The 13,461-nt window shown below is 38.3% G+C and overlaps 2 protein-coding genes across 3 annotated transcripts; both read left to right on the top strand.

Moving 5' to 3' along the window:
• Positions 1-1,427: 1,427 nt before the first annotated feature.
• On the top strand, positions 1,428-2,393 carry LOC132190295 (uncharacterized). 2 transcript variants are annotated; one of them, XM_059605241.2, is made up of 3 exons: positions 1,428-1,684; positions 1,765-2,181; positions 2,281-2,393. In XM_059605241.2, the coding sequence occupies exons 1-3, from the start codon at positions 1,557-1,559 to the stop codon at positions 2,372-2,374; spliced, it is 639 nt and encodes a 212-aa protein (XP_059461224.1). In that variant the 5' UTR covers positions 1,428-1,556; the 3' UTR covers positions 2,375-2,393. The 2 variants fall into 2 exon arrangements, with proteins under 2 accessions (XP_059461224.1, XP_088366751.1); XM_088510625.1 differs by having other exon boundaries at positions 1,430-1,684; positions 1,765-2,393.
• Positions 2,394-9,238: 6,845 nt separating this feature from the next.
• Positions 9,239-11,464, top strand: LOC132189687 (Protein kinase superfamily protein). Its single transcript, XM_059604454.2, has one exon. It carries the CDS (start codon positions 9,637-9,639, stop codon positions 11,188-11,190), a length of 1,554 nt encoding a protein of 517 aa, XP_059460437.2. The 5' UTR covers positions 9,239-9,636; the 3' UTR covers positions 11,191-11,464.
• Positions 11,465-13,461: the final 1,997 nt, after the last annotated feature.

Below are 13,461 nucleotides of genomic sequence, written 5' to 3' on the forward strand. Positions count from 1 at the left end.
AGTTAAGCGGGAGTATATACTTAGCACCCAATGCTAGAAGGGGAAAAAGACTAGCAAATTTACTGGTTGAAGTTTGTGATCTAAAATAGCAAAGTTAATGACTAAGATGACTACTCAATGTTTTTTTGTTTTTTGTTTTTTTAAAAAAATAAAATAAAATAAAATAAAAAATTATTTATTGAATGACTTGTTATTGCTGATCTCTTAATGAATGGAGATTAGATGCACTTAACTATCCGTATTGCATGCATGCAATATGAGTAGTTCATAGCACTCGATATAAATCACCTCTTAATAAGCAATTCGAGCTGTTCGTAACACTCGATCTAAATAACTTTTAGCTAAGCATAAGCATAGGAAGCAAAATTCAAGGTTTTTTTTCTTTTCTTTTCTTTTCTTTTTTTCTTTTCATATTATGAAATGTGATTTATACGTAATCAATATGGTTTGAGCTGATACTTTGTGTTGCATTGATTTTTTACTTAAAAATAAATAATGACAGTAAAAGAAAAAAAGATTGATGTTTATGAATTATGAATGTTTACTCCTCCTCTATATAGTCAATCAATCATGATGGGTTAAGTATGGTAATCATAAATCAATATAACTTGAGTTATGGAAGAAGGAAAGAGGCATACCTAATACCTAAATAGTCAATGCCTACTTTTCAGGCAAGATGTCACAATCCCATTTCTCAATCTCTGCCTGATTAGCAAGCAATTAGGGTCCAATTATAAATTAATTCCTCATTTCCTATTCACAAAAAAGCACCGGAACTTTCCTACCTACCCTCCTCCCCTTCTATCCACCCAACTCTTTTAATTAGATGATGCCTCTCTTTCAAACAAGGGAGACTCCGGATACACACGAGAAATTGTGATAAATATATATTGAGAAATGTTTGGCTATTTTAATCTTACGTGGTATAACCTATTTTAAAATTAATAAATTTCTGAAAAATAGGTTATGCCACCTAAGATAAAAATGACCAAAAATAAAATTTTTAATAATGTCAAGCATTTCTCATATATATTAATTACTTTTAAAATTGTGTAAATCCAGTAAATGTGGTGATTTCCGCTTCAAATTAGGCTCCTTTAAAATATATATATATATATATATATATATATATATATATATATATAAGCATCTACTATTCTCCTAGCGTCAATAAAGGCTTGACTTGGAAAGAAGTGTAATCAGTCACTCTACCTCAGATTCTTTTACGACAGCAATTAACAGTCTAAATTAATAATAATTAACAGTGTAAATTATTAAAAAAAATTAATATAAATAATTTTCACATAATTAAAGTGGTCAAATTGTCGTGGTACCCGTTGTGTTTGATCTGGCAACATTATTAAATTATTTTCTTACGTTTGACGCACGGCGACTAGAAAATGATACCGAAGTAGTTTATTTAACGCGACGCAATAAACACCGTCAAACGTGTTTCTGGAGTCGGCCTATCTTTTCTCCCCCCATCCATCGGCGCTCTATATCTCTCTCTCTTTCTCTCTATCTATCTATCTATCTATCTCCATGAAAGAAGCGCTATGACAACAAGCAAGGAGACGATTGCATCGTCACTGCAGGCAGGGCTCGAGTGTTGCATGTGCGGGGATTATGGCTTCTCCTACGAGCTTTTCCAATGCAAAGTTTGCCAATTCAGATCGCAGCACAGGTACCCAACATAAACTTGATTGGGATTTTGATTTTGATTTGATTTGATTGGTCTTTGCTCTGAACAATTCAATCTCACAGGTACTGTAGCAATCTCTATCCAAGGGCAGAGACTTACCGGATTTGCAATTGGTGTCTGACTCAGAAGGACGACGCCAAAGAAAAGTCACAAAATTCTTCCAATTCTTCATCATCCAACAAGAACCCAGCAGAAGACGACACCAACAACAACATAAGGAACCGTAAAAACGGCGATCTTGGGAATCTAAAGGGTCAAAGAGGCACTACTCTGCAGTTGAAACTCAATGGCCCCATCAAGAAACAGAGATCGCCGGATGGATCGCCATCGCCATCGCCATCGCCATCGCCGTCGCCGTCGGCCCGAAAGAGGATCCTCACGAATGCTCGAATGGAGGAGAAGCTCAGGCGAACAAGGTCAGAGGAGATATCAAACAGAATTGGAGCGGCGAGGCCGTTGTTCAGGAATAAGGCCAGAAGGTATAAGCTTTTGGATGAGGTTTCAAGCTAATTATCAATCAGAAAAAAAAAATAATAATAATAATAATTAATCCTTTTCTTTTCTCTTTTTTGTAACAGTATAATGTACAGTACAGAAAACCCAGATGAGTATATCGCTCATATCATATGGTTTTATAATTTGCTGCAAAAATCTTGGATTATTACCGAATAAAATACCAATAATCAGTACTTATCACGTTTCTTGACTTTCTTTACCCACAAAGTCTTGGTAAAATTGACGGCATTCGTTTCTTGAATTCTTCCCGAGTACGATTTTTGGCATTTTCTCCTTTCCTTGTCATCGTCATCACTATATATGTACACAACTGCTGAAACATCCGGTTTACTGATGCAGTTTATGTTTTAGAAAATCGTTAAATTGGCTCGAGAAAAGAGAGAGAGAGAGAGAGAACCTTAAATAACAATGGTTTGGTTGGTTATGGTTGAGGTCAACTGCTACCTTTGTATTCATAAAAAAAATAAAAATAAAAGGAAAATAAAAAATGGAAAAGAAGTCCTACCTTTGTTTCAGAGTCACATGAATGAGATAATTATATATTCGAAAATTATTGTGCTACAAGAGAACATGTCCTACTTTTTCGATAGACTGCAAAATGTCTTGGATTCCCTGCAAAGTTTTAGAAAGCTAGTGGTAATATGTGCTAACATGATCGGTAAAGAAATAAAGAAAGTCTAAACATCATTATTCTGTTATTTTTTTATTTTATTTTATTTTATTTTAAAAAAAAATTAGTTATTAGATTTGTAAAACTTATATTTTGGTGAAGATATGGATCCTACAAAATACAAATTCAACGGTGGATAAAAGACACAGAATGACAAATGACACGTATATGCTTCTTAAATTGTAGCATAATCTACTTGGCATAATTCAGGCGAATACGCAGGGGAAGTAGCGGAACAGCAATTCGTCGGTTGTAAAGATTTCACGAACAAGGGATTCAAAAGAATTGTAGGGTTAGGGTTTGGGGGAAATAGGGAAGTAGCGGAAGAGCCAGAATTCGATCCCATCTGTGGTGCAGAGGCGTAAGGCTCTGCATGGGTATTGAACGAGCGAAGGCGTAACCAAACGCGCTAAGGAGAGGATCTGCTGATACTCCACCATTTGGGAAGAAGTGAAGGGGTGTAAATAAGCCGAGCTTAAGTGAGCTTCCCTTATTCAAGCTTGACTCGTTTAAATTTTACTCGAGCTCGAGCTCAAGGGTGAATTAAAAAAATCGAGCTCGAGTTCATAATAAGTCGAGCCGAGCCAACTCACGAGTTGGCTCTTATATCTTATTTTTTATTTATTTATTTTTTTTTAAAAAAAATTAACTTAAAATACTTTTAAACGGCTTAAGAAGCCAGCTTGCATATGAGCATTTGCTAAGCCTAGCTAGTCGAGTATGGAGCCTAAGTCAATACAGCAAGACACTTGGTTTCAAAGAGAGAATATGCATCCTTTTATAGATAAGCAAACTTAGGGATTTGTGTCTTCCTAGCAATGTAAGACAAGTTAACATGTTATATTCAGACTACATTGGGACAACGTCCCTGCAAAAAAAATATTTTTTTAACGCCTCTCTCTCAATATCCCTTACCAGTCATAGCGCATCTTCCACTTGAACTCTCATTTCCCACTCTGTCACTCTCGCTCACCAAACAGGTAGTGATAATATTTGAGTCTGTTTGATTCTTCAATAATTTCTGTCTTTCGCAATCTCCCTCAATAGTTTCTGCTTGATTCTTCTTCATTTCGTTTTGGTCTGCTCTAATTGAATTATAGTCTTTTTAATGATTGCTCTCTCTCTCTTTGATCACGAAGGGTGTAGAATTTTTCATTTTATAACGTTTAAATATAAATGCAATTTTAAGATTTTAATAATTATGAGATTTATAATTAATTATGTGTTATATATATATATACACATGAGCTTACTCATAAGTCTAACCGAACCAAACTTGTTTTGTTTAATATTCGAGTTAGAATTTATGTTCACCAAACATTTCATTTAATAATCGAGTCGAGAAAGAGTCGAGATTATACGAGCCGATCTCGAACTCGCTCGCAAGCGGCTTGCTCACTTAACACCCGTGAAGAATTGAAGAAGGGGAGCTTGGCGCTGGAGGGATGTGCGTAGGCGGTTATGTATGGCGGCTTCTAGGGTTTTCAGAGATGGCGGCAAACGGAAGGAAAAGGCGTGAAGTATAGAAGCTTGCATTGAGTAGGATCCAAGGAACACGTGGAGAAATATCAGAGGAGCTACTTTGAGTGGAGGATAGCTGGATGCAGTGGATAACAGCCGGAAAGGCAATAAGTAGTACTGTGCGTTTACTTAAATAAAGACACAGCTGGGCTTTTGTTAGAAAACTGGTTAACTGGCAATGTGCGTTATATTGGGCTGGGATCGTTGGGCTATTAGAAATCTGTTAGTGGGAAAAACAGATTTGGGCTTTATATAATCAGCTAATAGGCCTTTGTAGGGAGATTGGACCGGGTGCTGCGCCTTGTTGGGCTGAGAAAGTTTGGGCTTAAGCTAAGGCCCGCTGGGAGAATCAAAGAGAAGGGTCTTCAGCATATCAATTTTGTTTGGCTACAGCCTGCGAGTAATTCTACAAGTTCTTCTTATGTTCTTCTTGAGTCTATCCAAAAATGATATGGCTATTAAATTCACCATTTGATCAAAATCTAATAATGATCGATCACAAGTTCAATGATGAATTTAATAACCACATCATTCTTGAAAGAACTCAAAAGCGACACAATAGAGACTTGTAGCATTACTCGCAGCCTGCAAGAGAGAAAACGACATTTTCCATTGAAATCAGCTTATAGATTGGATCAACAACAAAGTCGTTTCACCAATTAAAGCCCCATTAACTAAAAAGCAGTTGAAATCCTTGTAGGAAACCAAAATCTACAAGAGACTTAAAGCTTTTTATTTAAGAGATCACTTGCTGTATTCTTCTTATCAACCCTAGCGACCACAACTTTAATTGCAATTTCTCTTAGCCCATCAAGTTAATACATTTTCTCCCAAATGGCCATAAAGGATAATTGGATTAAGCTTACAGTAAATCCTAGCATCATTGTAGTACTATGTTACTATTTACACTGGTTAACAACCGACGTGACATACTTTAAGTAGTTTATGACGTTAACCACTTTAAACATATACAATCCACTATGATATATTCAATTTATATTCTTGGTACAATAACTCATTTGCTCAAGAAAAAAAAAACAAATCAATGCAAAAAGACATGTAAATGGCTCTATACTCATTCCCAAATGACTTGGTTGGTTAAGTTGGAACGGAAATATACCCCATCAAGATTAGGGCAGACATAAAAAACACGTATCTATATTCTAACAAATCTAATCCAACTAAAATTGAAAGTTCCTCTCAGTATGAATGGAAAAAAAATAAGAAGTTTCTTAAATGCGTTCAAACATGCATTACACAAAATAAAGAAATATTGACATTATTTGCGTTCAAGCGAATCAAGCATATAATAAGGGCCGGGTAGACTACTAGGCAAGTGAGGCGCTCGCCTAGGACCCCCGGATTAATAAGGCCAAAAAAAAAAAAAAATTGGCCCAAATTTTTGTTTTAATAATATATATTTTTTAAATTTAAGGCCAAAAAGTTTTTTTTCATAAAAACTTAAGGCCTCTAATTATGATAAGTAAGTAATTTAAAAAAGACCTCAATTTAATAAGAGTGCTGCTACTATACGGTCAAGGCAGAAAACTCATGTTTTTTGCCTTCCACTCAAATGCTGCCACCTCATAGTATTTCAACATACAAAATAAGTTTGGTTTCACAGGATAATAACCCACATCTGCTCAAAAATAAAACAAAAAAACCCAAACGCCAAACTTCACCGAGAAGCTTGGTTTCACGCTGCCCACTCCCCAGCAGAGACGCCGCCACCTCCCGCGAAGCCCACGCCGCCTAGCTTTGCACCGACCAGCCACCCAACTCTGCCCACGCCCAGCTCCACCAAGCCCACGCCGCCAGACTACTCGGACGGTTCACCACCACTGCTCCGCCTGAGGGAATTAGAAAAAATCATTCCTCCGCCTGTGAGTTCTGAGAAATTTTGTGATTACCAACAGTGGGCTGCTGGGCGGTGGGCAGCCGGCTGGACTTTGGATCGACCTGGGCGTGGGTGCAGGGGAACGGCCTGCTGGTCTGGGGAATGGCGTGCTGGGCGGGGGCGGTGGGAACGGACTGCTGGGCGGGAGCGATGGGAACGGCCTGCTGGGCGGTGGGCAGCTCGTGGGCGGTGGGCAGCTCGTGGGCAGTGGGCAACCGGTGGGCAGGGGCTTTTTGTAAGAGACTGGTGGGGTTTTGGGAGAAATTTTGTAACGATGGTTTCATTTTAGGAGCAGGGGGTAGTATATTCTGGTGTGGGTAAGTGCATTTTGTAAGTTAAAACAAGCTTAGTTGTCATCTTCTGGTTGGTGGGCGTAAATTTGGCCATTTACGCCATGACCGAACGGAAGATATACTCGGTCACAATATAATAAGTCCATGGTAAAATAAGACCAATTAACTCAGAAAAACAAATATCCTTATACTTAAAAAGAGTCTATCTACCTAACATCCGAAATTATTTGATATTGAAAGACCATTTTAACCCTACCTAACCATCCACTTTCTTTCTTTTCTTTTTTATTCTCTCTTTTCTTCTCGCAACCGACAGCCTCCCTTCTTATCTTCTTTTTTCTCTTTTCTTAGTTTCACTCAAAACATAACGTGATGGAGAGAGAGAGAGAGCTAGAAGAGAGAAAGGTTTCGCCTAAAGCCCCATAAAACATTGAGCCGGCCCTATATATATATATATATATATATTAATTCATGTACGGCTAATTATACCTGTTTTTATTTTTATCAAATAAAATGCGGCCTCTCACATAAGCATTATTAACCTCTAATTTAGGGCAGTGACCAAACTGGAGAACATTTTGAATATCACATGGACCCCATTGAAGCCCTAAATTCGGAAAGAATTCTCCAGAAGTAGACCAGATTAGGTAGACGGCCCAATCCATCATTTTGATTAACTTAAAGTTGCAATTGCATAATTTCGTGTTGTAAAACCGCCTTAATTTCTGCAATTGTGGACCAACTTCTTTTTAACTTATTTAAAATAAAAATAATGTTACAATTATTAGCATATATACATATATAACAAAAGTATGGGTCTTAACTTAGGATATGTATGATGACAAAGACGTGGATTTCACAACCAATGGACATACATGGATACGAGGATTGAAAAAAAAAAAAAAATGGTCCCATGTGCTGATTCATGCTAATCAATCAACTATTTTTAGTGTTTCTGTCTGTAATGTTTTTGCGAGTTATGTAAAAGAAAAAAAAACTTATTATTGTTATATGCATTCGAATTAGCTTTCATCAGTTCTCAAGAGATAGCTCAATCGGCTGGAGATCACGCCTTATAAAGCGAAAGTCACTAGTTTGAATCCCCCCTCCTCACCTTCTTGTGTAGACATGTCTAAAAAAAAATTAGCTTTCATCATCAAACATTATTATAAAAAGCTTTTAGATGATAAAAGGAATGATGGGGCACGTATATCAACCTTTATAATTATGCCGATTGATAATGATTTGCTCCATATTTTAATCCTTTCTCCAATCTCATCTCTCAACAGATGAACCTAATGGAAAAATAGCTCCGGCTAATTCAATACTTCTTCATGTCTAATATTACTGCTTGCACGTGCTACGTACATAGGATGGGCGTAACGAGCATTTAATGTTTTGGGGAGAGGCAAAACTATAAGATATAAAAATTGTGGGGTCAAATTATAATTTTAAAAAATAAATTAAAGGCACTTTTTAAAATTTTTTGAGAAAATATGGCACCATTTAGTTCCGCCATTGCATTGCATGTAGGAGACTAAGGAGAGATAGGTTCCTTAGATAATTGTCTTTTTTTTTTTTTTCTTTTTTTTTTGACCTGATATAAAGATGAAAGTAATTTTAAGTATTTTATGCTTTGATTTTTTTTTTTTTTTGGGTTACAAATGTGGTCCCTGACATTTTAGAAAATTAGTCGTACTTTTATTTTGTAAAATTTGATATGATTTTAGAGCTACCAAACTTCTAAAAAAAAGTTGTCATTCAGTCGTTAACATCGGAGGGTAAACAAACTCGAATCACTTTGTGACACCTGTCAACTTGATCGCCTCGAAGTTTTACACAAGCTTTTAAAACTTCGAGGTGATCCTGTTAACGGGTAGCACAAAAACATTTGAGTTGTTTGTGTGAGAATGGAGCTACTGAACTTTTAGAAAAAAATAGTGGTTTAATCAGTTTAATGTGCATATGATTATGTAACTAGTCTAATTCTAATTGGAATTGGACTCAAGCCAAATAAACACAATCAAGTTTTTTTTGTAATTTTAACCGAAATTAAACCCAAATCAAAGTAACAGGATCATTGCTTTTGAAATTCTTGATTATAATATAAGATTGAATATCCAAAACAATTTGAAAATGAATTGGGGGGTGGGGGCGGGTTTGGCGATTTCTCAGAGAAAAAGTCAGAAATTAAATTCATACGCGAGTTATTGTTCAAACGTTACCAGAAAGGAAGAGCGACTGTATGCTAGTTTTGAAATATTGCACGCCTATTGCAGATAGGAATCAATTAAGGGAGGTGGGTCGATTTGAAGTTTTGAACCACGCCATTTCTTCGTGCTCCATACCCCATGGCCCCACACGACAGACGTTCCGGAATGAAAATCTATCCCACGTGTCCTACTCTGGTTGCAAATGGAATCAACTAACTTCTTGGACGCATTCGTTGGATCGCAGTTGTTGGGGATGGTCTAAATGGAATGGAAACCTCCACTAACCCATTAATAAATAATTAAATATTATCCATTTTTTATTTATAGCAACTTTATTAACAAACAAAATGGAAGATTGATTGATTTTTTATTAAAGGTGAAAAGTAACACTAGTGTGAGTCATAGTCTAAGGCATGGGGCCCATAAGCAGCACTCAAAGCAGCTCTTTAGACCAGCCCAAGAACCGAGAAAGGGAAAAAGAGAAATTCCTCTCTCAAAGAAGCACGCGTTTGCATGTAAACAACCAATAAAATATTTGGAAACACACGTTCAGATTCGGGGGAAAATTTTTTCAAAGCTTTGATTGTTTTTATATTTCACATCTCGCTCCGAAGCTGTAAAACAGCGATACGACTTTAGAGACCACCCCCCCAAAACCCACCTTTGCAGTAATGGGTTTTCCACCACCTCCTCCACCCCCACAACCACCTTTACCACCTCCTCTTCACGCTTTTTGTCTCTCTTCCATTTTTGTATCTAATTCAAAGCCTCCCTCCTGTTTGTCTCTCGGAGACCCACCTGAATAGCGATCGAGCTAATTAAGCATGGGCTATCTGTCTTGCAATGCAGAGTCCGCCATAGCCACCTGCGATCCTTACAACTGGGATCTCAAGAAGAAAGGAAGAACCAAACCCACTAAGGGAGTTAAGAAAATCAGAGAGTTTTCGTGTGCTGAGCTCGTCGCCGCCACCGGTGGGTTCTCAGCGGAGAGCTTTTTAGGCAAAGGTAGTCATGGAAGTGTCTACAAAGCCGTCCTCGACGACGGAAAGCTTGTCGCCGCCGTCAAGAAGACAAAGCTTCTCCACCCTTCAACAACAACGAGCTTCCAAAGCCACCGTAACAACAACTGCACCAGCCCCTCAGAGAACGAGATTGAGATACTCTCCAGAGTACACCACCCTCGGCTCGTGAATCTCGTAGGCTTCTGTGCCGACTCCAACGACACCAAACTCCTTGTCGTCGAGTACATGCCCAGCGGCTCCCTCTACGACCTATTACACTCGCCCACCAGATCACCCCCCGGTTGGATCCGCCGGGTCCGGTTCGCCGTCCAGATAGCGAAGGCGGTCCAAGCGCTGCACTCGGCCAATCCGCCGGTGATTCACCGAGACATCAAGTCCTCCAACGTCTTGATCGACGAGAAACGGAACGCGAGGCTAGGGGATTTCGGGTTGGCCCTGAGGGGACACGTGGAGGACGTGCGGATCAAGTGCACGCCTCCGGCGGGGACGTTGGGGTACCTCGACCCGGGCTATCTTGCGCCGGGGGATCTCAGCGCCAAGAGCGACGTGTTCAGCTTCGGGATCTTGCTGTTGGAGATCATCAGCGGCAGGCACGCCATCGACGTTAACTACAGCCCTCCCTCCGTGGTCGACTGGGCCGTGCCGTTGATCAAGCACGGCGAATTCGCCGAAATCTGCGACCGCCGAATCGGGTCTCCGGCGGACCCTTCGGTGATCCGGCAGCTCGCGGTGCTCGCCGCCAGGTGCGTCCGATCGAGCGCGACGAAGCGGCCGGCGATGTCGGAGGTGGTGGAGGGTTTAAAAATTATCTCCAAGAACGTCCACGCGCCGCCGATCTGGAACACTCTAAGGCGGCGCGTGAGTCGTGCGGAGGATTCTCGGCCTTTAATGACGTGGGAAGTGTATGACAGGAGTGAAGAAGTCGTTAAGGTTGCGAAAGTTGGAACCATGAGGAATAGGAGAAAAGTATCCAGTGTTCCGGGTGCAGAGTACGGGAGTGAAGCTATTGGTTCGTCGGTTGGTGACCGAATGGTAAGGTCGAAATCGGTTGGTTATTTTCGCGAAACAAAAGTGGGGCCTGATTCAAGTTTCGGCGCTAATCGGTACTTGTTAAGTCGGAGAAAGCCGGGGGTGGCGGTGAAAATGCCAGTGGTGCGGCTGAACAAGTCAAGGTCGATGGGAGTGCTGCACAGTCCACAGCTATTACAGTGCAAGAACAGAGGATTTATGTTTGATTTTGGAGGGAATAATAATCCTCACAGTACTTCAACGGAATTGGATTTCTCCAAGCTGGTGATTAGCTTCGACAACAAGTCTGAAAACGAAACGCTTGAGAAACCATTGTTTTCCATGTAAAACCAACAAGCACTTCAAATTGTTTCAGCAAGAGTAAGGTTGTCTCAATATCATCTGCCCTACAACTGCGTCGTGTCTTGCAGACCAGGTTGGTCCACATGTCGTAGGGTTATATTTTTCCTTCCATTGTTTTTGTTTAATTACCATGTGATGTAAATTGAGATGTGGCCAATTTATATTCACCTCTGATAATTGGAGAAGTTCAATTATTTGCGAGTGTAATTTCATGGTTAAATTGAAAGTCACCTAAAATATGCATTGAATTGCATGCTCATGGGCTTTTTTTACAGCTTTAATTACATATATGTATTTACTTTACGTAAGTGTAATTATGCTACCGGGCCTATCAAGATGAATTATTGGCTTCAGGTCAATTTTTAAATAAATAAATCGGTTAAAAATTACACTTTATAAAACTTGCACCTCTTATAAATAAATAAATGAAAAATTGAAAGAAATTATGGCAGGCGATTGGGTGGTCCAACCACCCCTGAGAGAATAGACCATTCTCTACTCTTTGAGGAGATCGTTGGCCAATCAAAATAAAAATGAGGGAATGCATTGGTAGCTTGGTCGGTTGCCACATAAATGGCTTGAGGCCTGAGGGCAGTTCCACAAAAATAAAAATAAAAATCCTTTAAAGAATGTTCGATCACTTCTAACTGTAGGCCCACCTCAAGCATCCCTTTAAGCTGATTGGTCACTGTAAATTAATTAATTAATTAATTTTTATTTTTTAACTCAATTAAGTCTCTGTAATTCCCTGTTAGAGGATACCTTTGGACAGGTAGTTCATGTTATTATTTAGCACGTTAATTTTCTGAAGGAAATAAATTCTTCAGCACTAGGCAAACATTTTACTTTGGAAGTGATGGATTCATATCCATTATCCATTATCCAGTTTGTTTGTCAATATGATGATGTGACACAATATTCCGCCCCTTGTATTATATGCATATTCATTACTTTATATTAAACATAAATTCAAACACCTTCTTGATTTTTTTATATATATATATTAAAAAAAAAAAAAAAACTGTTTGGTGGTGGGTACTATTCTCAATTATGGTTGAGATTATGGTGTATTTCAATTAAATTAAGCTCGAATTTGGGTTAGTGTGAAGTGCATTCAATAAGGTTTTCTCTCATTCTCAAGTAATCTCCCAAAACCCATCAAACAAGAAGTATCTTCTTGCATAGGAAACGAGAAACTGGGTCACATGTTTTCATAAAACATCGATTAAAAAAAAAAAATTGTCTTTGCTTCAGGGAAAAGACAAGAATCCCAGGAATTGAAGTCAAAGGCAGGTGGAAGAAAAGTAAAGTAAATTAAACCAATGCTGCTTTGAGCTGCAGCGAGCTTCTTCTCCAGGCTATAGAGAGGGGATTCAGCATATCAATAATAGGAAAAATCAATTCAATTTTTTACCCGACAGGAATGGAAAAGGCATTGGATGCTTTGGAGTTTGCAGGCTGGGCTTTAAGATAACTTCCTGTGTATGTGGCAACCAATGGAAGAGTAGTCACCATATAAGTGTCCCACATCATTAATTCCCAATATTGGCACCATATAAGTTCTTCAATTCTATGGCTGTCAAAAAATTAAAAAATAAAAAAGATTATATATATTACCTGTCATTCTAAAATGGGGAAAAACCAAAAGGTATAACGTAATATTGGTTTGTCCTGTTGTTGGCTTTGTAACTTTTAATTTTGCTCTGCATCTCCAGCAATAATCCTTGTGTTGTGTGGAAGCAAATGCTGTCACGCTGTTACGACTGAATCTCTACTATGAATTGATTGGTGGAGACCCTTCTGTCAATCCCCCTGATATGCCTCACATGCCATCTGTGATTTCTTGCATTTTCCACCGATTTTTTCACAAGTGTTGTAGTATAACAAGATTTTTAATTGGTTCATGTAATAAATTCTCTTTTCTTTTTCTTTTTTTGGTTCTTTTAAACTAAAGGTATAAGCTACCCAACAACTCTCCTTATTGAAATTGAATGACTAATTGACTATTCATATTTATTTGTTTGATGACAACACATGAATCGTCAAATTTTAATTAATTTTTTTAAAATACTATTACTTACAAAAATAATTTATTAAAAAAAAAAAAAAAAAAAAAACTTTAGAGATGGCCTTGATATTATCCTCACCAACCACCTGGTTTTTTTTTTTTTTTAATTATTATCTTCAGCTCAAATTTTAGTGATATTGTATTATTGTGTATAATAAATGTATTAACAAATTTGCGTTGCGATAAAA

The sequence above is a fragment of the Corylus avellana genome, chromosome 9 (genome assembly GCF_965113065.1).
Source record: "Corylus avellana chromosome 9, dhCorAvel1.hap1.2, whole genome shotgun sequence".
NCBI lineage: Eukaryota > Viridiplantae > Streptophyta > Magnoliopsida > Fagales > Betulaceae > Corylus > Corylus avellana.

Excerpts from the sequence above, each read along its gene's own strand:
- LOC132190295 (XM_059605241.2), top strand. The coding sequence starts at position 1,557 with ATGACAACAAGCAAGGAGACGATTGCATCGTCACTGCAGGCAGGGCTC. Across the intron at positions 1,685-1,764 it reads CAATTCAGATCGCAGCACAG|GTACTGTAGCAATCTCTATC; the intron begins GTACCCAACATA and ends TCAATCTCACAG. Across the intron at positions 2,182-2,280 it reads TTCAGGAATAAGGCCAGAAG|TATAATGTACAGTACAGAAA; the intron begins GTATAAGCTTTT and ends TTTTTGTAACAG.
- LOC132189687 (XM_059604454.2), top strand. The coding sequence starts at position 9,637 with ATGGGCTATCTGTCTTGCAATGCAGAGTCCGCCATAGCCACCTGCGAT.